This window comes from Rhipicephalus sanguineus, chromosome 2, assembly GCF_013339695.2.
Source record: "Rhipicephalus sanguineus isolate Rsan-2018 chromosome 2, BIME_Rsan_1.4, whole genome shotgun sequence".
NCBI lineage: Eukaryota > Metazoa > Arthropoda > Arachnida > Ixodida > Ixodidae > Rhipicephalus > Rhipicephalus sanguineus.
Window position 1 is genome coordinate 41,539,646 of NC_051177.1, and position 26,813 is coordinate 41,566,458.

At 44.2% G+C, this 26,813-nt stretch overlaps 1 protein-coding gene across 1 annotated transcript; it reads left to right on the forward strand.

Moving 5' to 3' along the window:
• LOC119382815 (zinc transporter 9) lies at positions 1 to 25,647 on the forward strand. Its single transcript, XM_037650676.2, has 16 exons — positions 1 to 310; positions 1,988 to 2,155; positions 4,994 to 5,096; positions 5,419 to 5,511; positions 8,550 to 8,632; positions 8,711 to 8,778; positions 10,391 to 10,446; positions 10,511 to 10,613; positions 14,153 to 14,208; positions 16,868 to 17,003; positions 17,228 to 17,267; positions 17,636 to 17,707; positions 22,186 to 22,459; positions 24,629 to 24,758; positions 24,851 to 24,964; positions 25,466 to 25,647. The coding sequence occupies exons 1-16, from the start codon at positions 184 to 186 to the stop codon at positions 25,508 to 25,510; spliced, it is 1,668 nt and encodes a 555-aa protein (XP_037506604.1). The 5' UTR covers positions 1 to 183; the 3' UTR covers positions 25,511 to 25,647.
• The last annotated feature ends 1,166 nt before the right edge of the window (positions 25,648 to 26,813 follow it).

The following is a 26,813-nucleotide window of genomic DNA, read 5'->3' on the forward strand; positions in this document are numbered from 1 at the left end:
GAGCGTTGTTGTTGAATGGTGGTACGACAACAATGTGGGATGTGTCTATGGTCGGCGAAATGATGAAAACAGAGAATTGTCCGATTGTCTTGGCGTTTAGGAGAAGCTACGAGCTTCGCTAACGTCGCTAAGTGCCCTTCGTATCCAGTCGTCGAAGCAGTACTGAAGGCTGAAACACGGAATATGATCCTACCGTGGGCCTCAATCTGTGCTCCCCGGAGCCCTTGCTGCTTCAAAGGGACAAGACACATGTACAGACTTTCAAGACAGATTAGATTTCTTCAAGTTCGACCAAGCTTTGCTGGAAGCGGTACGCGTTCGAACCAGTCAATTGCTATGTACGCCTGTTGACACGATGCCTGCGATGGTTGCACTAGGAGATCAGCTGATGTGTTACGAAGTAACCTAAAGTGATCAAAAGTAATTAGAACGCACCATTACAAGTCATCACCGAACGGTAAAAACGCACTGTGCATAAATTGAAAGGCTCTGAAGCCGGAATGCTTTGTTTTGGTGTCCCGGAAGAGCTGACCTACAGTCGGACGACAACAAACTGTTACCGCAAAGCTGTGCCCGCCATTTTCAGCGTACCCCATCGTTTATCACAAGAAGAATGAAAAATAATGTGGTTATTGAGCTTAGATGTTGCGTATAATGTTCAGTTGATCATACTTCATAATGGGAATGAGTATGTGCAGAAAAAACATGACATTGCCATCGGCTGGCTTTCGACTGCTGGTCACAGCATTAGTATATGAACTTAGTAAAATACGTGTATTACAAGATCTTTAAGCTCACTGAGATGTTTAAAACACCACAAACGCCGAAGTTTAGCCGAATAAGTAACAAAGCTGTGTAGATAGAAATACATGTGTGATGACTTTCCCATCAGTGGCTTGGAGTATACTCTGAGAACTTGTCCCCTCCACCCCCAAAATTGTTATTATTTTTCATATTGCCTGATAGACACCTGATTGATGATTCATTCTAAGCTCCTCCCATATGTAAAGCGGCATCTTTGCCAGTAAGGAATACTTGATCTGTAGCCTAAACATTATCACTACTTTCACAAAAGGAAGTGCAAAGCAATACAAGATTAAATTAATTAAAAATGCATTTTTGAAAATGGGTGATCTGTGTTGCCAAAGCTGCATGTTGTAGTGTCATCCCCGTTGTTCATCATAAGGTGTGTTGCAAGACACGATATTCATGGCCAGCAAATAAAACTGATTTTGTGTGTGCATTTGATGTCGCAATTAACCTCACACGCACCTTGCTGCTCACTGCTTCACCTTTCAACCAGTCGCCTGCATAGCACCTGTTCGTTGTACTTCCTGCAGACCACACAACACTTGCATAGACTAAGCACCATACACTTGAATGAAGTTGCTGCTGCTAATTTCACATTAAATCATTCTGTTCGCGTTTTTCCTTGCACGTTGTCTAAAGCATGATAAAAGGCTCACTATTCCATACATACAAATATTAAAAATTCCCATCATATCTATTCATGCTGTATGATTTCACCAGTTACTAGAAGCATGACTTTCCAAATAAGTCATTGTGGCCTGCCTGTGTATTTCAGTTCTGATCTGTTCGTTTGTTGAAGCTGAAGGAATTTCAGGAAAGAATTTCTGTATGGTGCTGACAATATCATTTTTTGCAAGTTAGATCATATATGCCATCTGAGCGCAACTGACTTTCCGAAATGCCTTGAAGATCAAAGAAAATGTCTGTACTGTGATCAATTTAGTTGAAATAAAATTGTGAAATCTGTTGGTGAAATTGTCATGGCTCAGAAATTTGTAGCAGAAGGTCTTTTGGTGTGGAATGAGCTCGCTGCCGTGCTGTGCGTTTTTCACTTTGTAGCTACTGGCTAACCACTACAAAATTAGGTTAATGGTCGTTGTTTTCTCTTGAACTGTGCCACCCACACAGAGTCCTCCCGTTTGCTTTCTTCTAATATGCTTCATGTTATTCATTGCAGGTGTTCTGTTCTTTTGGGATGGACGAAAGGCGCGCACCAGCAGAAGGATGTGTGATCTTCACGTCAGGCCTCTGCTGCTTGCTCAGCAGATACGCAACGTCACAAGCTCCAGTGACAATGGAAAAGAACCACCTGTTATGTCTGAGGTTCAAGCGACCATAGTAAAGGGTATGACGATTCGTTTGTGCACATGTTATATTTGAAGTATTTTTAGAAAAAGAGACACACAACTGCATTTAATTAACACAACTCCTTAGAGCTAATTTGTTACGTTGTTTTGCATATTTTGCAACAAAAGATAAGTGTGACAACACTTAATGTGTGGTCTATGGATAGGATAGCCTTGTATCAACACTGCTGTTTTTAATGAATATGGAAAAAGTGACTTTCACATTAGTTCAGTAACTGCAGTGCTCTGCCCATTAGATTATGCATGTGGGTTCAATACCAGCCATAGAAGTTGCATTTTGATGGTTCCAGAATGCAAAAACATAGTTCAATTTGTGTGTACGTTAACAACAGGTCATTAAAGCTCACCTGGAGTCCTCTGCTACAGTGTGCCTCATAATCATATTGCCCTTTTGGCATGTAGAACCTCAGAATATTATTTTTAAAAATTTGGTGAAGGAAATACTGTACTTACACTCTCAGTAAACGGAAACCTCTTATGGAATTGCTGCTTAATTGGAACAACTACCTCTAATACGATTGGTTTTGTATTTGAATTCTGCACCTCTATTCATCTCTCAGTACTAAATGGCACTCCTGTTAAACAGAACATATTTTCCCGGTCCCTTCAGGTTCCGTTTAATTAGAGTATACTGTATTTAATTTATTTGTAAGTAGGAGCACAGTTGGGAATGGGACTCTGTTGTGGTTGCTCTGTGCTATGCTGCAGATTTTTCTGAACTCTTTCTGTACTGCGTCCATAGGGCATCGGCACCCTGCTATCGATGGTTTGAATTGCCGCTTTTGAGACATTCTGCGCCGTTCACAAACACGCCGTGCCATCCGTCGTGAAAGAGAAGAACTGCGGTTTTCTTCTTTGTGTAGTAGTTTGATTTTTTTCCCACGTGGCCTTGATTTTTTTCACGCACTCCAAAATTGCGTGATCATATAACAGGAAAGCGATAATGGCCGCCGCCAGATGCGGTACGCGTGCTCTTCTAAAGATTGCAGACTTCGGCATTTTGGTGTGTTTGTGGTGGATTTTATCGATTTAACGAGCAGCAGCGAGTCAGAGGGTGCTGCTTTTTGGTTGGACTTTGGCTCACAGAGCAACAACGATCCAAACCAGCCCGTAACATTGGTCAGCTTCACTTTCTGCTTCGGGCCATCTGAGTTCGCGTTTCAGTACCAGCCTGCCAGGATGGAAACTTACAGAAACTATAAGAAATGGAAGTGCGACTAGAAAACCGAGCAGAAACAAGAGCTAAATGCAAGACAGGCAAAGTTATGCTATGCTTTACATTGAAGAACTACTTTTTCGCATGACACGCCCAATTGTAGTGTTTACAGTAAGATTTTTGTCAGGAAAGTTCTGTTTTTACAGATGGTGCCTATTATATGACAGTACATCTTGTATATCTCATACTTCCTGTTATATCTTTTTCTTAGAAGATAGAAGTGTGCCTTTACCATCTCTGTTGAATTTTGTCCTATAATCTTTAATTTGGCAATTTATATAGCTCGCATAACATGGATCTCGTTAATGAAACTTGTATGAGTGAAAAGTTCATTCATTCTGCTTTTCGTTGATGTATTACGTAAAATATTGGGTGCAGTAGTTCCTTCAGCAAAAAAAAAAATCTAGTGTAACCTACAAAAAACACCTATTTTCCTCGCAGTACGGAAAGAGTTAAGGCGTTTCGAAGGGGTGTTACACACTGCCATATTTTATTCTAAATCCTGAATATTGAGCCTTATCACCATATCTCCCCTTACACACACACTTTTCATCCCTTGTTAGAGAAATCAGACAGGCTGATGTCTTTATTTTAAGAAAGACAAATGTACCTACGAGCTGAGCATAACAGAGTGATCGTTTAAAGGGGTAATGAACCACTTTTCCAAGCACACTCTAGGACAAAATCGAGTATTTGGGGAGTATTTCTGCCACACAACAATAATCGTCATCTGGCTTGCTCGCGCTTCCTTTCTTGAAAACCCAGCTCTCGTCACTTTCTTGTCAAGAATGCTATGTCACGCTGATAATGCGCGCGCCGTTCGTGACCGGGAAGTGCCGCGACCGCGGTGATAACGCGAGGAAAGCACGCGAGGTGGATGACGATTGTTGTTGTGTGGCATAAATAATCCCCAAATACTCGATTTTTTTCTTAGAGTGTAGGGATCTAATGACCTCAGTATCAGAGTTTACTGCCTCCCAAATCGATTGCCGCAAAAATTTCTCGAATCCGTCAAGAACGAGCAGAGTTACAGGGGTTTGGCGCACGCTCTCAGTGCTTTCTCCCTTTTCTCGTCCCAACGAGCGCACTGGAAGCTAAGCAGGGAGGGATGGCACGGGGGAAACAAGTCACGTCAGCACGCGTCAGCTTTCTGCAGGATGTGTTTTTTCAACAAGCCTAAGGGGTGCTTCATGACCCCTTTGAAAATATTGTGACGAACTTTGAAAATATTTGTGATCAATGTGTTTAAGAGCTACTCGTAGACACTTGCTTCATGTGAGGAGGTTCGTTGGCAAGTGCACACTAAAGATGACTTCTACAGCCACATCAAATTTCCTCCAGTGTGCATGAGTGAGGTGTCGTGCTTTGTATTCCACTGAATTTTTGTGTACGCTTGATCACTTAGCATGTATTATGAAATTGTTACTTTGTGAGGAAAAACAGACAGGCAGTGCATTTCTTTCTGTATGTTTGCTGTTTGTTTCTTTCTATAGCATGGATGCCATCAAGAGGCTACAAACTTTTTCTTTTTCATAACTTATAGTGATCAGAAAGTGTTCTTAGAGAACCCCTTATATGATTCCTGTTTAATTCTATGCAGCTGTCAGTGGCCATCGTCGGAAACTGGACGTGACCAAAGACTACACGGAGCGAAACTTTGTGACGCCAGTCCGAGCAATGAGTGACTATCTGTTGAAGCCAGGGTAATGCAGTGAAGTAGTATCACTTTTTAGGACTGAACACATTACTCAGATGGAAATTTTGCCTTTATGTTAGGAATTTCGAGGACTGAGGTTTCTACAAAGGCACATCACTGCATACATGCAGGAAAACTACTGTTGTTATTGCTCAATTGAGAGTTGTGCTAGTGCATACTGGGTGGAATGAAATGTACATGCATTTCGCTTGCTTATATCGACAAATATCCCATTTCCATCTCAACTGATATCTCCATTCTTTTGCAACGGTTTTCATTTTGTGCACTACGTCTATGTTTTCTTCATTGTGCCTTTGCTATACATGCAGTGATTTGGACGGATTGCGGAAGGTTCAGCGGAGGAGTCCTTACGAAGATGCACCACCAATAACTGTGTATTTGCGCCGAGACGTCGAAGCCAGGCAAGGAGCACTTTTTGCATACTGTATTTGGCTATTTACTTATGTAAGGCCCACCGTCATGTGATTCGCATGCCTTCTCTTTTAAAGGGCCCCTCACCAGGTTTGAAAATTTTGAGCTAACGAGCGCAATGCATCCACTGGGCGTTCACGATCATGTCTGCCAAAATTTGCAACGCTACGCGCTGCGGAAATGGGTCAAATTTCAAGGTGAACGCTGCTTGCCCTTCCTCTCGCGTGCGCGCGCTTTAGAGAATGAAGGGATGACGTACATGAGAAAATGGCCCTACGTAGATGGTAGTGCTGTGACGTCGCTCCTCTACGTAGGCGACTGTGCTCTGACGTCGCCAACAGTAGCACGTGACACTGCGATAATTATTTCACACGACATGTGTAGTTTGTGTAATTTGTTGCTTGAATAGATTAATAAAACTTGAGAGAAATAACGAGACACACAAAGGGAATGTGTGCGTCTATTTCATTTTTTTTCGTGAATTGCAGCGAGATGCGGGGGCCTCCGTTTCCCATGCGTTCGTGTCTCCGCGGTTAGCGCATCGAGCAGACGCCAGCCCTGGAAACAAAAGTAATGTTCTGGCGCGTTTGAGCACTCATTATGCTCATTTATTCTACCGCGTCCAAGTAAACGTTATTGCGGCACTGGCTCACGATACCGCCACTCTCGTGCCCGTACAAATGTCGCAACATTCATGTCCGTCCCGCAGAAACAGGCAGTACACCACAGAGAACGCCGACACAACGCCCACGGCCGCTGCATAAAAAAAAAGGTAGCGGCTGTGCAACGCCGCTCGCGTGCTCGGGCTGGCTCGGGCACGTCATGCGCACGTGACCATGTATGCGCATGACGTGTTCATGCGTATGTGTCAAGTGAAGAGGGCAGGGAAGGGATTTGGCTTGCTAAGGATACACCGGGCGAGTGGCAAGGGTTTGAAACTCGCCTCCTCGCATCATGGTTTCGCGCCGCTACAAATTATTGTTTTTCTCAGTTCGTAATGAACCGATTTGAAAAATTCTTGCGGCATACTGCTCTTAATTCGGCACACAACAACTTCCAGCGTATAACTAAAATTTGCAATGTGGCCTGGTGAGGGGCCCTTTAAGTGTGAAAATTCGGGAGAAGTTCTTGAGAGCATTATACGTGCCCTTGTGGTACGTTTAATTTCTGCTAGCCGTTTTGTGACCAGCTTTGCAATATGTCAATGAGACAAGCACGTCAAACAATGGGAGCAGTGTAAGAGATGAAGATGACTATATAAAAGTATTCAGATGGAACCAGTCTCCAATGACTCTCTAAATAATGATACTGTCTGCAGCATCAGCTTATTTTGCTATGATGCTGGCTGATGGATTGATGTGCTGACACTGTGGGCCAATCCTGGAGATGGTGCAATACTGATCTGCACTTTACCAGTGAGATCAACCAAGCTGGTACATCAAACCAGAAAGCCCCAGAAAGGAGGCATAGAGAGGTTTTCCTTATTACGGAATTCTGCTTTTGACAATTAATAGTTCTTTCACTCGGGTTATTAAGGGTACCCCTTGTTCTTTTATTGCATAACTGTGGAGAGAACAGAGCAAGCAACCGGCACATCTCTAGAGGTAGTTCAAATTGGTACGCGTACATATAAACACATATGTTCACTGTTCAGTGAATGTGGTGTTTTGTGCACTGCCTGGTTTTCGGGTAGCAGATGGACAGATGATGACTGAAAATTCGCAAAAGAGTCCAGAAATGCTAGTGCATTAATGTTCATAGCCACCTGTAGCTGCGTTATTCCACTTTTCAGTTTGAGCTCCAGTGAGTATCTCTAAGCCTGCCTTATGTAGGAGACCCCATAAAAAAGTGCAGGGCTTACACAAGTAATTACAATACTTTGTTTCATTCTTCAAGCACTGCACACATTTTAATTATTAAATGTGAACGAGGGTGGTACAAAAGTTGAGTCAAAATTCATCAATGAAAGATGTGCAGTTGTGTTGTCATTATTGCATAACTGGTAGCTTCATGACTAGCCTCGCAACACTTTTTTTCTGGAGCAACTTATTTTGCACTCCTACACAGGCATTCTTCTATATGTCGGATAACTCTCTACATACTCTCACATGTTGCATACCAGTAAGCAAAATGAGAGTCGAGCATAGTTACCATTTGGGTATGTGTACATTCAAACCTGTTATGTGGATATGTACCAACTCATTTCCTTTCAAACATCTAGTCGCATAGGATACTTTTATGTTTGGCAAGGATGATGAGCTGCCATTTCCGTGGCGGTAATGATCATTAAGCCCAAACCCCATATGCGCGAAAATGCACGCGACAGCGACGGGCGATGCTATGAGCGACGAAACGAGCCGTTCGCGCGACGTGTCGCGTGGTCGATTTCGCGCGATCGCTCGGTCTTTCAGATTTGGAATCCGTCACTCGTCGCCCGGAAGTGCTGAGCTCAAGCAGCCAATAGCAAAACATCGGAACAAGATGCATCAGTGACGTAATGCTGATTGTCGCCGCTTTCTTATCGAAGCGCATCAACAACAATGTTCATCAACATGGCCAACGGCAACGAGCACAACGTTGACGTTGTTGAACGTGAACGTGCCCTCAGGGACGGGAACTACAAGTCCCGCGCCGTCTGTGACGCGGCTTGGCGGCACGTAGCAGCAGTGATGGGATCGAAAAAAATGATGCAAGACAATGATAAACATTTTATGTACCATTAAGCAACAAAACATTGTATTTTACATTGCATACCGCTGACTACGGGCCACTTTTGGCACGAGTAAACGCCCTCATGCCAGCGACAGTGGAGATCGCTCGCTGAAGCCGTCGTGTGAATGAGGTTTGCCCATCCAAGCGACCGCTTGCGCGAAGACGATCTACGTCGCGTCGCTGTCGCGTGCATTTTCGTGTATATGGGGTTTGGCCTTTAAACTGTTTTCCTGTAGTTCTGTGCGCACAGTTCGTGAGGTTCCATGAAGCATCGCCACCTTAGATGCTTAAGGTTTGCTTTTCCTCTGTTTTTCAGGGCTTTGGAACTGTGGGGTTCGTATGACGCATTGCAAAAAGAGCACGAGAGGAGACGCAGAGAAGAGCAAAAGTACCGAGAGAGTGAGTACGGATGTCTTCACTTGAGACATCTGTCGGACAGCAGTGATGGACACTGAAGCGATATGTGCATTGTTTCAGGCGTATCCAACGTCAAGAGCATTCTAAAAGAGTACCAACGTGCTGAAAGAGCCAACCAAGAGGCTAAGGTACCTGCACTGTTTTGTCACCTAATGGGATCCCCTTTGTTGTCTTGTATGAAAGTGCCTCATGTAGGTGCGTTAGTGTGCATTAGCAGAATTGGAAGCTGGACTGAAAGAAAAGTTGCAAAAGGGAAAACAGCGCTAAATTTTGACATAACACAAGATAAAGAAGTGACGACAACAGCCCTGTTGTAGTCCCTCCTTCATCTTGTGCTGTGTCAAAATTTTATGCTGTTTTTCCTTGTTGCAACCATGAACCAACTAGCCCAAGCTTCAACCCTAGAAAGAAAAGTTGCTAGGCAATTTTTAAAGGATCAGTTGATGCTGTCTAGCACTGGTTGTATAGCCTCGGCAAAGGTGTGCAGTCTTTTATGTCGGGCACATTGCGCAAGCTATGCATAACCCACAACTTTTAAGCTTGAAAGTTGTGGGTTTGTGCCCCACCAACTACAAGGGTGTTTTTTGTCTACTTTAATTTCTTTCCATTTATGTCATAATTACTACATTACAGTTAAAAATAACAAATAATGTCCTTTATGCTTTCCTTGGCTTAATTGTCTGTTGGATAGATTACGTAAGTGTGCAAAAGAATGAACCCAGTAAACTTCATTGATATCCACTGACCTCGAAAAATCACTGGAGTTGGCCTTTAACAACATCAATGGTCATATTCCATCTTCCTCGCCTTTGGAAACTCAGAACTCCACACTTGGATTAGTGTGCATCAACAACCACTGCAAGTTAGGTATGTGTCGTGTTGTCGTTGTGGCCACGAGTGAGGGAAGAAAACGTGGAACTGAGGGGCTCGATCTTTTGTCGATTAGACCCATGTGAAGCTTGCGGACAGTGAATGAATGAAAGAAGGGGGGAATTTTGAGGGCTAGTTTCTTTGTTTGACACAACCTTAATGAAAACACAAACACCATTACGGACATTGAAGCCACTTGTCATCATGGCTGTGAGCTGCATTGGCTAACACTGCCAGGGCTACATAGTACATATGCACATGTAACATGCTGGCGAGTAGACATGAGGATGCTGCTGTAGTTCAGTGGTAGAGCATCACACGCGTAATGCGGGAGATGTGTGTTGTGCTATGACTAGTGGCAGTGTTCCTTATTGTTCTCTGAAATTTTTCCTTTTCTTATTGTTTATTTATTTTGTTTATAAAGAACAGTCAATTTCCACTTTGCTTTCTTTTTTTTTTCGTCATTGTCTGTTGACATTATTGCACTGTAACCACTAATATTGCATACAGCAAACACTAAAGGTTAGATATGGTGTTTGTGCATTTTACTGCAAATTGTTATGAACTGATCATTCTCTGACGGAGATTAGGATCTTATACGCAATGCTGTACATGCGTATAAAAAGTATAGAGGCTTGTATTTTGTTATTTATGGCGTTAACATTCTTTTATTATCGGAGGGAGTTGCTTAATCCACATTGATTTATTTTGCCTTAATGAAGTGGGAATAATGAAAAATTTTGCTAATCTTAGATACGCATGACTTTGCAGGCCATTGCAACTTTTCTTGTATGAGCAGAACATCATTTTCGTTGTCTACACACGCAGCTGTTGCACTGAATATGTGACTTCTCTTTTCGTACTTTGCAGAGGAGGGAACAAATCCTTCAAGGTTCGGGACGTGTCGTACACACGGCATTGGCGATGTGCGTAACCCTCCCAACACACTGCCCTTTGCTGCTTTAGCATGGCCACCAATTTCTATTCCAGAAATTGCCTGAACTTTGCCTTTAAGGGAGTGGCATGGCTGTACACAGGATCGCACAGCATGTTCGCTGAAGCCATCCACTCGCTGTCGGACACCTGCAACCAGGTAATTGACATGCTCGTTTATGTGATAGCTTTGGGAAAGGTAGTTAGTGTCATGTTGTGTCGTGGATCCATCCTGGCTTTAAATCTTTTCCTAAATGCAACGTATCACTACCTCCAGCTTAAGCGTTTCATATTCTCTGTAAAAACCACTGAAATCGAAATAACAAACACTGTAAAGACTTAAATGCCTTGCTTTGATTTTGACAGTTCAGTTAACTTGCTTTACAGGTTGCTAAGTGAGAGAATAGGTTATGAATGGCATACATTGAATTGTTGGAGGTGTCAAGCAGAGCGGGAGAAAATAGCGAACACAATGATGATTTCCTTTTTTGGAACCCTTTCTTAACATATTGGATCTATATCAATGGATGTATAATTGTATACAACTCGGTTGAAATTTATGTTCTTGAGATTCCTGTTCTTGAGAGACTTCATAAAGGGTGGATAAATGTCAAGGTTGTATCTTCCAAATTTAGATATAAAAAGCTTTCATACAGTTTTTGTAACAATATCTTTCTTTATGAATCTTTCATTCAATGTTTTAAAGGGGTCATGAAGCACCCCTTGGACTTGTTGAAGAAACACATCCTGCGGAAAGCTGACATGGCTATGAACTGCTCTGCCAAATACTACAGTCGTGCGCGCCGCATAAAGGCCACAAGCAGAGCGCGAAGTTGCCGTTTCCCCAGGCGCCCTCTTTTCAAACAGAGGCCGGTTCCAAGGAGGTTTAAATAAAACTTGCTGGAGTGGAGGCCGCCTATACTTACCAATGGGCCGCAGTGAAGCCGCACCGCGCGCGCGGCGGCCATCTTGCCATAGGCAAGAAACGGGAGCCGAAGCGCGCCCGCCGTGGTTTTTAATGGTTATAATGTCGAACATTACGGGAGAAGTTGTCAAGAATAAGAAACGAAATCGCCGATAAGAATGCGGTAAGTTTTATTCTGTTTCTTTTGGCGTTTTCCTTGCAAGCATGCACACCGAAGGGCCTGTATCATTGTTTTTTTTTTTTATAATTATCCTCGTTAGAGCAGACCTCACTTCTCGGCATTCATTTTCCTGTTTATTTCGTTCGTCATGTGTAGGAGTCTTATGCATATATGGAGTTCGGGCACTTTCTTTGAGCGGAATATAAATGTGGGTCCAAAGCACCACACTCGATATGCTCATCGAGAAGGATATATATTCGTCAAGGCTTGAAAGCCATCTCTCTTCTCAAGACAAGCTCAAAATCTCCAAAAAGAATAGTTTTGGCTTTGCATGGACGTGCTTCAAGGGCATTCAGCTTGCAGTCGACACTATTTCAATAGATACAGCTTTTTCGATACTATTTCGTAGGCTCGGCCGCTCTCTCTTACCCTGTCAATGAATCAATTAAAAACGCCCAAGTGGCATAAGTCATAAGTTTAAGCCAACGAGCATAGTCTGTCATCATGTATTCCAGTCCCAAAGTCCGCATATCTAACCATTTAGTCGCCCACAATCTCAACATGTTTTCTCATTTGTCATCAACAATCAAAGTACAGTAGAATTTTTGTGCGGCATTGGGCTAGCTTTTTCGAGACAGTGACTCATCTGTGAAGCCAGCATTTCCTTTGATGGAATTCTGTACACCCTTCTTGTATAGAGCGCTTTGCTGACAGTGCGCGATTAAACTTCGTGCGTACATACTCGTAAGCTGATGGAGAATAGAAGTACAGCGTTAACGCAAACGCCCGCAGCTCGGATGGAATACGTGCCTTTCTGGTCTTTTCGTGCCCTAGGGGTTGCTGTATGTATGGGGGAAGGCTGCAGTGAACATCGCCCTGCCCTACTCAGACATGAGCTTTTGATCTTTGATCTCCTTTATTATCGCTTGAGGATCGAGCCTCGCTCTTTTTGGTTAGTGTGCAATTTTTCTGCTGCAGAATTTTCATCTTGAGCTGTTTTATCTCTTCTTGGAAAAGATGAAGCATTTCATCGTAATGCAACTGTCACATCTTCAGCAACTTTTTTCAATTTGAAGGCATCTAACGGCCGGAGTACCCCTGGGAGATCGGTTAGGTCGCTTTATTTGCAGCTGGAAATTTGAGCACTGCACAGTTCAAACCTGCTGGTTTTACTCGATCGCAGCACTGCATAAAGCAAATACAAATGTAACAAAAAAATGCACGAATGTAAGAAAAAAAAGGTCCTAGTATATTGCCCAAATGACATTACTTAACCTCGTAGTTGCGAGCTACCATTTTATAGCACGAACAGGGCAACCGATAGCGAAATCTCGCCTATTTATATAATTTCAATGAATAGCAAGCGGTGCGTTATTTTCCTATTCGCGCTCCACACCAGTGGTATCAACAAACACAAGAATGTGTATCACTAGGTTTTGCAAGTGTTTTACAAATGTGTCAAGCACAGCTAGTCGAAGAACTCCCAGGTCGCAGCCTAGTCCGGTCGAAACAATTTGGCGAAAAGTGCCTCTACCATATGCGATCGCCGTCTTTTGGCTTCCAGACTTCCCGACTTCAAACAGACTTCAGACTTCAAACAGCCTGCCCCGACGTGCTTCGAACATTTGAGTCCTTACGAAACCGGTTAGGAAAAAAGAATAACCGTCAGATGTGAAATTAGAGATAGATTGCGAAGTTTTCATCGAGCTCGAAATGTTCTGCTTACAACTGAAACTTCGTCCCAGAGTACCTTTTCGCTCAATTTATACAGCCGTACGCAACGCACAATGTATCCAACAACGTCCGGACGCCACCACGCTAGAGAACAGCTAGAACATCTATGCGGCCGCTGCGACATGCGTTGCGGAAGGCGCGCTTTCTGCCTATGGCAAGATGGCGGAACGCGGCTTCAGCTGAGGGGCGCCTCCTCCACTCCAGCAAATTTTATTTTAACCTCCTTGGCCGGTTCTCACTCTCGTCGGTGGGCGGGGCGTCTGTCAGTTTACGTCGCGGATCTGTCAGTTTACGTCGCAAGAGACATAGCATGCTTACTGGCCGATAGCCGACGTAAATCAAGAGCGGCGTTCGGATCAGATGCGCTTCTTGCCGCGGGGTGCCGCCACTTGCCGGCGCCGCACTCCTCAGTACACGGTAGCCGCACTCGCGCAAGCGAATCACAGCGGGAGAGCGATCGCGTTTCATGACGCGCGCTGGCGTAACTTCTTTCCCCCATGCCATCCCTCCCTGTCTAGCTTCCAGTGCGCTCGCCGGCACGAGAAAAGAGAGAAAGCGCTGGGAGCGTGCGCCAAACCCCCGTAACTCCGCTGATTCTTGACGGATTCGAGAAATTTTTGCGGCAATCGATTCGGGAGGCAGTACACTCCGATACTGAGGCCATTAGATCATTACTTGGAAAAGTGGTTCATGACCCCTTTAAAGAAAGATAAGAAAGATGCACGAATTCTAATTATTGCTTCTGTGATTAGGTTGTGCATCACATAGCCCAAGTATGGGCCACTGTTTTAGCGAAATTGTCAATGATGGTCCGATAATTTGTACATCATCTCTCAATGTCTTGGTGCTCAGCGTATGCTTGCTGCATCTCTCTTTCAAGGTCTTGCTGGCTTTTGGAATTTACAAGTCAATCCAGCAAGCTAACCCAGATCACCCGTAAGTGTGGTGCTTTTGTACTAATAAGTGCTCTTGGATCAGTCGAAAATATCATTTACATTTTTCATGTGTTCTACGCTAATGGCGCATAAGTCCATTACGTCGGAAGAGGGCTGTAATAAATTATGCAAGAGCATGTACATTGAGACGCTTGCATACTTTTTGAATAAATCGATAAGAATTTTTTTGTTGCTCGCTTAAATGAAACTTTGACTAAACAGGACACATTATTCTGTCCCTTTGGTTTTGTTTAAGTGGAGTTTGCAGTAATGTGACTTTTGAATGAGGCTTTGTTTTTGTTGAACTCCTGCATCACAACCTTGTAGCTGGCTTGAAATCCTTGAAGAAGGGGCGAAACCAAAATTTCCATTCTGATCAAAATAACAGAGAGCCTAGCTAGTTGGTAAGTATTCATGTTAAAGAGACCGGGCATGCAAACACGGACACAAGAGAGAAGTCAAGACACCACAAACGCCACGGCGTTTGTGATGTCTTCACCTCTCTCATGTCTGTGTTTGCATGCCCTGTCTCTTTTCCATTTTGAGGGACATGAACACTTGCTTCCTTCAGGCGACTAAAAATGATTAAATATCACTTCTAATACAGTGAAATTTTGTTTGGTTTCTGAGGTAAAGCAGTATGGATTGCATATAAGTGTGGGTCATTTGTCTGCTAAGCATCTTTATTATTTCATTTTAATTTGTTCAATTAAATTAAATTCAATTTTAATGATGGCACCTACAGTCTTGTTTGAGAGCTACCAAATATATAATATTGCTTTTAGTTCCTGAAAATTCCTTGTTTAGGCCTTGGAAATCCTTAAAAGCATTTTAGGAAAAAAATTTCATGATAAATCTTACTTGCTTATAGGTAGAAGACAGGGGCGTAGCCAGGTGGGGTTGGGGGTTCAACCCCCCCCCCCTTCCGAAATTTTTCAGTTTTGCTTGCGTATATATACAGCGCACGTACAGACGTACGCACGAACATACATAAAGTATGGTTGAACCCCCCCCCCCCTAAAAAAATTTCTGGCTATTTGTTTTATTTTGTATTATATGTGAAAAGATGTTACCAATTTGTATTGCATTTTGTCATACCTCTTTTTGCTCTGTATAATATTTCCGTTCTTTTAAAATATGAAGTGATGTAAGTCTTGCTGTTTCTTCTGTAGCTGTATCCGTTGCTGCTGACTGTAGGGTCCCCAGGTCCTCTCAAGCTGTTTTCGACAGCTTTTTTGCCTGGTGGAACCCCCAACTTTTTGCACTGGAAATAAAGTCCAAAGATAAAAAAAAATGTCCAAATGGGCCATCTATGCTGGTGTCGGTCTTACGTTTTTAATTACCCTGCTACATTTCTTTTTATTAAAAAAGTTTTTTCAGGCTGAATACCCTGTAAACTGGAACTGCTGCGTAACGCTTATGCTCTAAATAGTATTGCCCACTTTCCAACAATTGCAAGAAAACAGTTACATTAACTAAGGTTTTTGTTAGCAAATCTGCATATGTATTTAGTAGGAGTGTGCAAATATTTGAACTTTAAAATATTTTTCTAATAGTGTTTGCTATTTGATTCGAACTGGAGTTTGACTATTCAGAGTATATTCGAACTTTGGGAAGATAAGTACAGTCAATGTCCGATTTTTCGGACTTCCTAGGGACCGTGAAATCATCCAAAAATTGGACAGTCCAAAAAAACGAATTGGTGCTCAAGCGATCAAATTGCCATAGCCATGTCAGAAGTAGCTTTAATGCCTCCCAGTACACTTATCAGACATTCTCGTGTGCACCCAGGCTCTCTGTGAATACATTCGGTACCTGCCATAAACCCCGCTTAACTATGTGCCAACCGCCAATTGCAAATTTGCATCTCGTGACGAGCGCCGCTGATACCAGCAAAGCATGAAATAAATTACGGATCTCTTGCTTGTAGTGTTTGGAAACGATGACGCTGAACACAAAGACTGTGGCGGAAGAGCGCATGACTTGTGTGGCTCTCCTTGATACGTGTGCACATGCATCGCTGAATCTCCGCCAATGCGCAGCATGTAGTCTTTCCTTTGTCCCTTGTTTTTGCGCCGCCCATTTCGAACATGCATAACCAATTCCAACTTGCCCAGGCATCAATTCTTCTGCGCAGCATTTGCTGCCACGTGAAGCCGATCGTTTCTAGTTGGGTGCACCACATCGCCAACTAAGCTGATGCCATCGCTGCCGGGGCGCTTGCTGTACCATACGCACACATCTGTCATAAAAGTGTTCATGATGCCCACTCCGTTCCTGACCGCACATAGGCGCGGCGATGGCGAGCTGCTTGCGTTCCTGAAGGCAGCGGGTTTGTGTGGTGCACTTAGCGGTCTTGCTCAAAGAGTCAGCAAGAATGGCAGGGCACCAGGTTTGGGTTATATGCATACTGCTGCGCTAGGCCACATGCACTACTGAGCAGTTAGCTGAAGATAATTATCAGAAGGGTTGTCAGCGATTAAGCCATTCTGGTGTTGTGACCTTTTTTCTGTAATTTTGCTTCAAGGTATTCGAAAAATATTTAAAAAATATTCGATTCAATTTGCACTCAAACTTTAATATTTGAATTTGCTTCGCACCCGAAATTTTGCTATTCGCACAGCTCTAGTATTCAGTGTTATCCACTTTTTCGAGTGCAGTTACGGCTACCACAACATGCGTTATGTCTCGTCGCTCATCAGTGGAGTGGGCGTGTTCTTCTTTGGCGCTGGTCTTGCCTGGTATCATGGCATCAAGGGACTGCTGCACCCCGAACAGCTCGAGTCGCTTTATTGGGTGCGTTGTGCTGTATTGCTATTGGAAACGCTTATGTGTTTATCTTTCGCATGAAAGATCAGACAGCGTACCAGTTTTTCATGGGCAAATAGTCATGTGCATAGTGCATAACAGTGAGTGGCACTGCACGTGAACGAAAGTTGTGCATGTTGTCAGCTTACTGTGCCGACAAGATTTATTCTATGTATTCTTAATTAGATTGCCTTGTAACATTTCTTATGCAGGCCTTCTTCATTCTTGGTGGCTCACTCATCTCAGAAGGAGGTATACTCTTCATTGCACGATCCTTTAATGATAAAAAAATGATGTCAGAGATAATGAAAGGCTGTAGCTGTTGTAGAAATGGTTTGGCATTGCATTTAAGAAACATTGTTTTGGCTTTGTAAAACTCTAGAATGTATTCACTTTTGTTTGTAAGAACTACAGTTATGCTGTAGGGCAGTTGGATTGCAGATGCCATGCAGATAGAGAAGGGTAAAAGGGAAAGATAAAGATTGGCAGAAATAAGCATTTGTGATGATACAAAGGTCCTTGACCATTTTCATGTGTGGTTGTTGTGTCTCGTTGGACTTCAAATGTCATGTTGAGGTTAATATAATTGCATCATACATACATATTTTCTTTTTCCTCAGGAACTTTCTTGGTGGCTTTCAATGAGGTGAAGAAGGGTGCTCGTCGAGAGAAGATGACTATGTTGGAATATGGTGGGTATCGGCTGTACAGCTCATCCATGACGATCGAGGTACAGTAGACTGCTGGTACAAAGGCAGTTACAGCAGTAATCTGTGGGGGTGAACTTTTTATAAGCACCTTCAACAGGTTGTTTTAGCCGACACCTGTTGAAGTGGATAAGTGTTCATGCGCTCCACAAGAGTTACGTAATGGGAGCAGCTACTACAGCCTCCGCACTTTCATTTCAGCTTTAGAACATGTTTAGGGAGTGGTAAATGTTTTGTTTGTGCATGTGTATTGCTGCGTTGCAGTGTGTGGGTAGGTTGTCAGATGATGTGTGTAGCTGCTCTGTGTGGTCTAAGCTGCGTTGCATTTCTGGTGTGAATGTGATACATACTTTAAAACACAAGACGACTAGGGATGGCTTTCGTCACCTAGTCAAAGTGCTAAGCTAGCGTATACAATCTGCAATTGCCATTGGCATTTCTTGACGCAATCTGACTTGGCCACCCTACCAGAATGTAGGACATTGTCCTTCACGACTAATCAACTTCTCCCATTATCTTGTACCAAGGAAATGCAGCACTTGGTTTTCTTCATAACTAATTCGGCGTTGTGGCAATTCCATCAAGCTACGTCGGCAGTTGCAGTTCTGCTGCCACTAGTCTATTAATTCATCACCCGCGTAGGATCTGCTCCACTTTAATTACTGGAGCAAGCTTGCCCTTTAAGGGGAAGGCATTCTGTGCTGTTCAATATCTAGAATTACTTTTCAAATGAAGTCTCGTACAGGCTTGTAACAAATTCACCTTCTTTACACATAATTGATGTAGTATTTCCTTGTTGTTCTGCCACTGCCCACTAAGAGCACTTCGTATTCATATGCTTGATTTCATAACATTTATCAGTACCCTGTGGGATGTCGTGTCTGCCAAAGGACGAATCCCAACATAAAAACTCAACAACTGTTTGTTCGGTCAGCAGCAGCGGACGCGCGTACTGACTCTACGCTCGTCTGGGTAGCGAGCTAATGATCCTCTTCTAAGCCGGGTAGCCTGTTCTTGTTGCACCGCCGGTGACCATCCCTCTGGTGACGCTGCGTCTTATTGGAGACGTAGTGCAGCGTGCAGTCTTGTCACGCCGGGCTAGATGATGACGAGGTGGACGCTGCGCCTATTTATGTGCAGGGTGTGTCGCCACATCACACACACCCCCCCCCCCCCCCCCGCGGAGTGGAAAGCCCTCAGGGCTTGTAGAAGTCTGTGAAGTGTACCCGATGTCCATAGCGTGTCGTGACAGAAGCGGGCTGCAACGTCGGGGGTTGTGGATAGACGCCCGTGGATGGACTGGGATTTCCTGGTTCGTCGGAAGCGATGTATGCTGGCTTCGGCTGGTCAATAGAAATGCGCACATCGTTGCCATTCACGCGCAGGGTAAAGTTTTTGTTGTCGCGATGGACAACCAGGTAGGGTCTACTGTAGGGCATCTGGAAAGGTCTGCGGACGGTGTCGTCGCAGAGGAAAGCGTGCGTGCACGTTGCCAGATCCTTGAAAACAAAAGGTGCAGGCTTGCAGTGGTGAGCTGCAGGTGGCGAGCGGAGGGCGGCAATGGTGTGTCGAAGCCGGGTAGTGAAGTCGGCAGGATCTGACGTCACGGTGTTGGATGACAGCGCTGTGAGAAATTCGCCTGGGAGACAGAGTAGTTCCCTGTTGACGAGCTCTGCAAGTGTAGCCTGAATGTCCGGCCTGAAGGTGGCACGAAAACATAAGGCGACGGCTGGGATGGCCTCGAGCCTGTTTGAGTCTGGGTGGCACACGATGGCTACTTTGAGCTGTCGGTGTAAGCGCTATATCATCCCGTTGGTGCAAGGGTGGTAACTGGTGGTCCTCAAGTGCTCCAGCCCGATGGTCAGCCCGAAGAGCCTGAAAAGATGCGATTCGAACTGTCGTCCTTGGTCGGTGATGACGCGGCGAGGGGAGCCGAAGCGAGCAGCCGTGTCACGCTGGGCTAGATGACGACGAGGTGGAGGCTGTGCCGATTTATGCGCGGAGTGTGTCGCCACAACTCTAATCCATGTCTTTGATCCCTCCCCACTGCACGACATGACAGCTGATGCTTGCCTCACAAGTATTTTCGGGATGTGCCATATGATTCTACATTTCATTCTGAAATAGACACCCAGGAATGTTTAAATCATCCAGCCTTGTTCAACCACTGTTCAATATATGGCTATTACGGGTGTGTGAATGGTGAATTTTTGAACTGAATCCAAAACAAATCGAATGGTAAAGAACTTGTATCAAATACAAATACGAATCGAACACTTGATGTAGTTGGGGGTCTGCCCATAGGACCAGGGAGCACCCAGGCCTCAGGTAGGAGTAGAGTTCAGGAGCCGGAGCTGATTACAGGAACGGTTATTTACATGACGATTTGGTAGCGTGTGGTAGTGTGCGGTAACGTGCTTGGAGCGTTTTGACGCTCGCGTTATAAAGCCGAGGCCTTCCCAGGATCCCCTGTTGGAGAAAACAATCAAGTCCAGGACTGTCCAATCAACACGTTGTCTTCATCTCTGCCCACTAAAGGAAACGTAAAGCACCGCCTCTTTCCCACCCCAGGAAAGAGAGACGCAGCGTGCCTGGCACGACGAACAGTGCCCAGGAGGTGAACATAAGACACAATAGGGCACTATGCACACAATGAAAGGATCACGGCAGCGCACATTCCTGGAAACTGGCCGCGTTGTCAGGTGCAGTCTTTCCTTGCCTCGATGCGTCGCTGGTGCAGGTGATGGCCAGCTGCCAGTTGGGTCAAAAAGCCACAAAGACACTGCGTAGTGTGGGAAAGATGCCCGATGGGGAATCTCCGGCGCTTGGCTAATTGTCCGGTGCACCTAGCAGAAGGCTGAACAAAGCAGTGCACAAGTGACTGCCTCCTCCGAGCAACTTTGACTGCAAATAGTTCATCTCCAGGCCATGAAACCGTCAAACTCAGCCAAGTGCGTCCAAGGCGATTGACGAGGGAACTGACAGCCTTGAAGGGTTCAGGACACACTTGCAGTGTTGTCGCCGCATCTGGTGCGTTTCGGGGAACATTGATGATGCAGAAAGCAGAGCAGATGCCACCAAATCATTTCCACAATCCAGCGGCGCCAAGCCGTGAAGTCCAATCATAACACACTATGCAAATAGTATGGCGACCATTTTCGAAGCAGCTCAGAAAATTCATAACATTTATTTGCAACAAATATTCACAGGCTTTAACAAAATTGCATTATGATTAATTTTAACTGACAAAAGCTATAATTACGTAATCTGAGGTGAGCTCGTATGCATCAGCGACTAGAGCATTCGGGATATTTTGTAACTACTATACATAACTGAGACATGAAAATTAAGCAATGTTGAACTGAAAACTGCACATGCAGCATAACATTTAATGAAACCGATGAACCAGTTATCACCTCATTGGCCTTACTACCAAATGCTGGTAAGTATTACCACACATGCTTCTTTTTCTATTTTTATTTATATGTAACTGGTCCATTACACATGTAACTGCAGTCTTGCACTGGCTGTGCCTGAATGGCTCAGAACGTTCCCGATGATTTTCGAATATTCCGATGAGACTGCGTGCACAACGCAAACAATAAACCTTATTTTAGAACTAGTGCGGCCATCAACGATAACGCTGGATTCCTAGGTACCACATATATAAATGCCGACTTGCCTTACTGGTGATCAGATTACCCACAGCGGACGACTGTGATTGCCACTATCTGTGTACAGAGTGTATTGCTTATGCTTTGATTTTTCATTTCCTGGGCACAAGTTTGCCCAATAAAAAGTTTCGTCTTTAACAGTCTGACTGCTGCCATGTTTGCAGTCACTACCACGTAACAGTATCATTGTTGAATACTGCATCTGCAAGAAAATTTACGTCAACATAACACTTGCGTCTGTTGTTAGTCAAGAAGCCATATATACAAGAATTGCACTTCTGTATGCGAATGCAGCCACAATCCCCACCGTCCCATGACCAATCTCATGGTGATGATAGTGGACTGGCAACACGTTCGCTTCGCACTGCAGTTTTAAACAAAAATGCATTTATCCAATCATCAATATAGCGTTGGTAGTCCCTTAAAAGCTGGGTCAGCATGCATCCTGGTGATTCAGTTGTTAAAATGACCCCTCACTGTTCGAACGTTTCATTACTTCGGGGTTTTCCTGTTGGTGCTGATTATTAAAAATATTTGAAAGATATTCAGTATTTCAAATATACATTATTCGATTCGAACACCGAATTGAATAGGTCACTATTCGATTTGTTATTCGAAATTCACGAATATTCGCACATCCTTAATGGTTCTCCTGTCACTGTTCAGTATCTCTAAGCAGCTTCCTGTTGCTGTGTTTCGGGGACATACTGTGCCTTTGTGCATTTTGTGTTCACCCTCCCTGCCTCGTCCACTTCTCCCACCCCTGTTTATTGCACGCTGCTGTTCCAGTGAAACGCAGTCGCGACCCGAGCGTCAATGTGGTGCTCCTCGAAGACATGGCCGCTGTGTTGGGAGTAACCGTGGCGGCAGCCTGCATGGGTCTGTCCACATACCTGGCGGATCCCATGTACGATGCCGTTGGGTCGCTCATCATAGGCACCCTACTGGGTTCGGTGGCCGCCTTCATCGTCTACTCCAACTCGGTTGCGCTGGTCGGCCGCTCCATTCCTTTCGATGCCATGCAGCAGATCAACAAAGAGCTCGAGAATGACGTCATGATCAGGTGGGAGTGCACATTGTACGCATGCTGGGGCCTTTCCTACGACAGTCATACTTCCAGAGATCTCTTTAACACTGTAGACGGCATAAGATAGTAGTTCTAGAATTTGTTACCACAATATTGTGGGCATTGATCAGGCACTTCATCATCTGTACATGATCATCATCACATGAGTTTCTTCGTCATCTTCGCTTGTGGTGACTCTTGAGAGATTGTTCTGTGCCTTGAATATGATCTGTTTCCTATGTCCTCAGGGCGTTATAAAGGCGTGTTAACAGCTACGTCATAAGTGCTGGAAGTACTGGAGTTTAAGCATCATTAGATTGCTGCAATGTCATGAGCCATAAATACTTGTACTTGAGCGTCACCCATACTGCTTTTTCCCGCAAAATATTGTTTTCTAAATACTAAATTGAAAGGTCAACCACTGCCCGAAAAGCTGTGTGAAACGCACTTTGTCACCTTCACACTTTGCAATAGGTTGTAGCAGCTGTCGGTGACATCCTATTGCTTGTTTACTCATATAATTTGCAAACGAACGCATTCTTGACTTCACAAAGCAAGCATGCATCATTGTAAACATTTCAAAGAGTGAATGTTATTGTAAGTTATGGGTCATTCTCAGATGTCATTCGACTTTCTCTCTGAATAACTACATCTTCTTGATATAGAAGGTGGGAAGCTACTCGGTGTATTTTAGCAATTAATTACATCAGTCGTACCTTACAAATGTTAGCAGAAGGCTGTTATATACAACCTTGTGGTAGTGTGCACATTTAATGACATTTGTTGGCCTCCTTCATAGGGAGTTTTTCAATAGGGGCCCCAAAAGTTTCAGACCCCAAAGCGCTTTGCGTGTGCTGACTTTAGATCAAGCAGGAGGTAAGAGTTTTCAGATAGGGTTTTACGCTCAGTGTTTGCTTCTTGCGCTTGCAGTGCCACGGCGGCCAGTAAGGCAAACTTTGATGAATAATAATTAAAAGCTGGCTCATAAAATTACCTTCAGTACACGTATTCTTTAATATTTTAATTTGCAAGGTGTAGTTGTAATGGATTCACTGGTAATCTCCATCGTAGAGTGTACTATAAAGGGGGAGTGGGTGCCACCGTCACTTTCTCCTGAAGGTTGCCATAGTTACCGCTGTTGCCATGGTTATGGCCGCACGCAGCGGCTGCCAGCGGCACCCTGGCAGTCGTGGCCGAAGCCTAGCCATGCAGCCTTGCTGAGCGTTCATGCAGTGCCGTGGACAGCGTTGCACCACGTTTCAGGAGTAAATTCAACTAAAGGAAGGCAACATGTTCATTTCACTAAATACCCTGCTTGTAGCCAATGACCTTAGTGTTAGCTTCATTTCGTTCATTGGTTTTGCCATGCCAACAAGGTTAAAAGAAAGAAGCTAGCGAACAAATGGCAAATACAATGCCCGAGTGGTGGTGCATTGAGCAGATGACCGTTTGGCGAGAGCTCGACCCGCCCAACCGCTGAAGTAGACAGGAGCATCAGGTGAAGGCGACTGCAGTGCCACTGCAAATTTTCAGCGTTTCTTGCTTCACACTCGCCGCTTGCTGCCCGCTCCAGTCGACCCACTCGTTGGTTCTAGTATGCTCTACTCCATCAGTTCAGTGAGTCCATATTCTTGCTGCCATCAGCCAACAGCCAAGCAATCCAGCTTCTAGCCACCTTAGCTGCGTTAAGCCTACGAGCTCTCAAATCGACAACTTATCTTAAAAACATGGGTTGTTTTTTGACCAATGTTTGTCGTATGCGTTGGACATAAGAAAGCGATAGCCTATACAAGCGTATTTTAATTGATAATGTCATCCATTGCTCATAAATCCATTTAGCTTGCTCTTGGCTGAGAGCCGTCGCTTCAATGGGTGCCGCCTTGTTTATTTCACACAAAGCTTTCGGGGCAGGCTTTGGGGATCCCGCTAAGTACGAGAAATGGCATCCCCAACGCAAAACCCAAGAAACGCTGTTTGGGTCTCACGCATGTGCAGTGGCCTCGACGCTATTTCTTTGGGGCCCCAAAACGTTTGGGGCCTCTATTGAAAAACTCCCTAATTACTGTTAAACTCCTTTTCTGTTGCCAATTTTGTTCTTGTGTTGCTTGCCAGAAGTTAACCTGTTTTATTGTGTACTTTCCTTGTATATTTTTTTTTTCATATCAGGGCAATTCACGACGTGAAAGCAACTGATATGGGCAACTATGTCGTTCGTTACAAAGCTGAAATCGACATAGACGGACGTGAACTCACAAGGTCATACCTGGACACGCAGGACATGGAACTCCTCTTAGAAGTGAGTTCTGTCCCAACGTCTTTGTGGGTCTCAATGGTAAACTTTTGTGAAGTGTGACTAACAGTGTGAACATGTCACCATTGTCATTGCAGGAAGTTATGAACATAGAGACCATAGAGCAGTTGGATGCATTCATGCTGAAGCACGGAGAGAACATTGTGGACCTATTGGGGGCACAGGTAGACAGAATTGAAAGCAATTTGAAGGTGAGTCACGGCAGTGACTTTTTTAGTTGACAGTATCATAGCTGTATTGTAATTTTGTTATTTAAATGCCAATCCAGTGTGTAATATATGTTTTGACATGTTAGCTAAATTTCAATTTGATAGCTCTATATGGCTTTCTTATTGGTTCTTATGCGAAAAAAATTAAGTGGTCTGATTCCAGATGCGAATGCTCAGTGTTTTGTGAGGGGCTTTTAAGGTTTGTGACAAGGGTCTTGCAGTGCTGTAAAAGATGCATTAGGGCCACAGGTGATAATTTTATCACGTACCAATTGTTCATGTGTAGACTTGTAGGTTATTTTCTTAACTTGTGGAACGATGAGCTGCCTTTTCGACATGTTGAGCCTTTTACCTTTGGAAGGGACTAGCTCTGTTTTTTCATTGAATATGAAACACTTACAGAGAGTTTCCTTCAAAGTAAATGGGTGTGTCTGTATTTCAAATAGAAATAAGTCCTGAAAATGTGTTTGTCTTTGGTTGCAGAAACGGCACCCAGAAGTTCGCCATGTGGATCTGGAAGTACTTTGAATAGGCCGGCCTAAGTACTCGGTTGAATGCAATATGCTGTTCAGTGTTTCTGTACATAGTTTCTGCTTTAAGCGTAGTTGACAAGCAAGTGAACATATTAAAAACGTGTGCATTAGTGGTTGTTGTGTCTTCACTTGCGCTGTTCTCCTGCTGTTTTGAAACGAAATAAGACCATCAGGCATTTAAAGAAAGAAAAAGAGATAGAGAAAAAGGGCAGATGGGGTAAGGTGGAGAGCCTGATCAAAAGATACTGTTAATCTCAAAATCGTCCGAAAATGCTAGCTTAGTGGCTAAGATGTTGCACTGCTTAGCTCCAAACGTGAGTTCGCTTCCCGGCCATGGCGGCCGCATTTCTATAGAGGCGAAATGGGGGGGGGGGGGGGGGGGGGGAAGGAAGAAAGAAAAGAAAGCACCAGTGTAGTGAAATTCATGTGCACTTTAGAGAACTGGTGACAAAACATTATCCAGAGTTCTCCACTACAGTGTATCTCATTATCATATTGTGCTTTTGGAACGTAAACAAAAAAAAAAAAGCCAGGAATTAAAAAAAATTGATTACTCGCAAAAAAGAAAGCAAATGCATGCCTTTTCATTGCCCTCTAAGTCTCAAACCACCACAACTACGTCTGAAATAGTCCCGGCCGCGGGCGGCTGCATTTTCGATGGAGGCGAAAATGTTTGAGGCCCGTGTACTTAGATTTAGGTGCACGTTAAAGATCCCCAGGTGGTCGAAATTTCCGGAGCCCTCCACTACGGCGTCTCTCATAATCATATCTTGGTTTTGGGACGTTAAACCCCAGATATTATTATTATTATTACGTCTGAAATAGCTCTGAAGACTTTCCATTATATTTATTAGGCGCCTAGGTACTCGTGCTGGGACAGGAGAACGTAAACAGAGACCGTATTTGTACTCGTGGAATACGTTGCGGGTGCTTGACTGCGTAGGGGGAGGGGGGCCAGAGAGGGAATGATAAAACAGCCCTCTTACGCCTCGAAATAAGATCCTTGTGTACAAACGGCTACAGTAAGGGGCGGTTGGTCATAGATTGTCTTGGAATAATCACGCTGCGACGTAAAATGCAAGGATTATACCTGAGCGCACACATCGCTCTGTGTTGGCATCAGGCTAGCAGATGTCATAACGTAAGTTTTGCTACGTCAGCTAGGCTACGGCCCCTGATTACCCGGAGATGACACTTCAACATTCTCTCAGCTCATGCTTGAAGCAACTTGGCGTGGGAATAAAAAGAAGGATCATGTGCTTGTTCCGGTAGGGCAGGACAAAAAGAAACGTTAAAGA